General features: G+C 36.3%; 1 protein-coding gene across 1 annotated transcript; it reads right to left on the bottom strand.

Moving 5' to 3' along the window:
- Positions 1-228: 228 nt before the first annotated feature.
- LOC125479987 (F-box/kelch-repeat protein At3g23880-like) lies at positions 229-1,416 on the bottom strand. Its single transcript, XM_048590170.1, has one exon. It carries the CDS (start codon positions 1,414-1,416, stop codon positions 229-231), a length of 1,188 nt encoding a protein of 395 aa, XP_048446127.1.
- Positions 1,417-2,204: the final 788 nt, after the last annotated feature.

Genomic DNA, 2,204 nt, shown 5'->3' with positions numbered 1-2,204 from the left:
GAAAAAAAAGCAGAAAAACATAAGGGAATTGCTATGATTAATTAACTCTAAAAATTAGTTATCATACACTTCGAAACAAAAAAAAAACATTAAAAAATATGGAAGGCCGAAAAACGAAAGGCAGCCCATGATAAGCAAACATGGTACAAAGGCCCCAAAGAAAAATTAAAAGATGCAAAGTCAAGCCTATACAAATTAAATAGGAGAAAATGAAACTTTGCCCTCAACTCAGTTGACTGGAACAATACTTTCCACATAAATAAGAGCTTGTAAATCTATAACCTCATTCATAATAGGAGGAATAAGAGGATACTTGAGATTTCCGGTACTTGAATTATAAGAGGTGACTCTTCTATCTGAGGTAACCATAAGAAACTCGTCACTTTTCCAAAATGTCAATGGATTCTCATTGTGCTTAAAGGGTCCAATGGCTAGAAGTTTTGTCCATGAACTCTTAACTCCGTGATAGTCGTCCATTACCCATATTTCAAATATTTCAAATAATCTAGAATTGCCACTTGGACCGTAAAGAGAGCAAAAACAAGCGAGGGATTCATTATACAGAAAAAGATTACAAAACTGCAAACTGGATTCTCTCCCAAGAGGCATTTGTATTCTATGAAATATCTCATCACTTAAATCAAATGAAAGTATGAATTCCTCGCCATCATTTGCAATCCAATAACAAAATCCCTTCAAGTACACTGGACAAGAATCAAGATAGCTTTTACTTGATATATCAATCTTTATCTCTTTCCAAGAGTTAGCAGTCGTGGTATATACCTGAGCCGTATGAGGAAGATCAATACGATGGTAATATGTTCGTTCAGCATCTGAATACTCACAATTTTCTGTAATTCGCACAACCTTGTATTCTTTAGCTTTGCAATCATAGCCGAATCCCAATCCTCCAAAGCTCGTCTCCAATTGGAATTTTATGTTGGGAAGGGGTAGAAGGAGGCAATCGGGAAGTTGCCTGAATTCCCCAATTGCAGGATTGCATAAAACAACATTTTTCCCTGTTATTACACAGACAATCCCATTGCAATGACCGTGAATCACTACAGGATGATGGTCTTCCATGGGAAACGGTATATTTAGGTCCTCAACATCATAATGAAGGTTGTGCTCATCACTATCAATGGAAAGACTAATCATGGACCAAAAAACTTCATATTTCCAACTGTTGTCTGGGAAAACGGGCATCTGAGAACGGTTGAGAAGGATACAAGTGTTGGACGAGCGTTTGTTGTCCACGGAATTGTTGAGGTGTTTGGCCACAAAACTTGGACCATTGATGAGAGTGCACCAAGACTTGCGTATGCATTTGAATCGCATCAGAGACTTGGATGGCAACCTGGACAAAATTTCGACCACCTTATCTTCAGGAGTTTCACTTTCATGCACCTGAGACATTTCGGCAGTTTGGTTCCACAAGAAATCTTCACATGTATATATACATAGGAAAAGAACACCACCAGTTTGAGAGACAAGCTAAATAAAACTTCAGGTCGTTAAGGCCTGGTAGATCGAGGTCCAATTATTAAACATATTACCACATAAGACGCCAAAATTCAACGGTACTAAATAAACTTGGAGTTCCACAACCACAACATATTTAGCTATAGAAAACATGGGTGACCCAGTCACTTTCGAGTTTTTTGGAGGATCATAAATTCAAATTTTACTATTGTCAATTTTTTTTATTGATTAAAAATAACCATTCGAATTTTGTCTTTTAGTTTTACATTAAATTGATAAGATGATGAGCATGATATCCGTATAGCCAGCATATAACATCACACAATTTTAATTAACTAAGAAAGAAAAATTCATGTATTCACACAAATTTTAATTAATTAAGCTAATTTTTTCATTAGAAATATAATCACATAACTATATCCTTATTACAACCAAGACTTCTATTTAAACACCATTTCGCAAATAAGTTTACCCCAATTTCCATCTAAGTGCCGTTAAAATTAAAAAATTAAACCTTTCCTAAGTTCATTACATTTCTTCCAAAATACCGTCAAACATGAACACATCATGCACAAACACGCCAACGCAGCCTCCCACGCACCCCCAATTTTTGAACTTCCAACGGTGGAAGACAAGGGCACAAGTAGCCTAAAACTCAAAAACATTGCTCCACTGGTCCAAAAATTGAAGGGCAATCAATAGGCCCCACTGTACCCAACTTA

Source organism: the organism of the source record quoted next, unplaced genomic scaffold (assembly GCF_019419815.1).
Source record: "Pyrus x bretschneideri cultivar Hongxiangsu unplaced genomic scaffold, Pyrus_bretschneideri_v1 Contig30, whole genome shotgun sequence".
NCBI lineage: Eukaryota > Viridiplantae > Streptophyta > Magnoliopsida > Rosales > Rosaceae > Pyrus > Pyrus x bretschneideri.
Note: the sequence above shows the minus strand (reverse complement) of the source record. Positions and strands in the feature narration are given on the sequence as shown.

What these genes read in the sequence shown, in the direction of transcription:
- LOC125479987 (XM_048590170.1), bottom strand. Translation starts at nt 1,416, where the DNA reads ATGTCTCAGGTGCATGAAAGTGAAACTCCTGAAGATAAGGTGGTCGAA.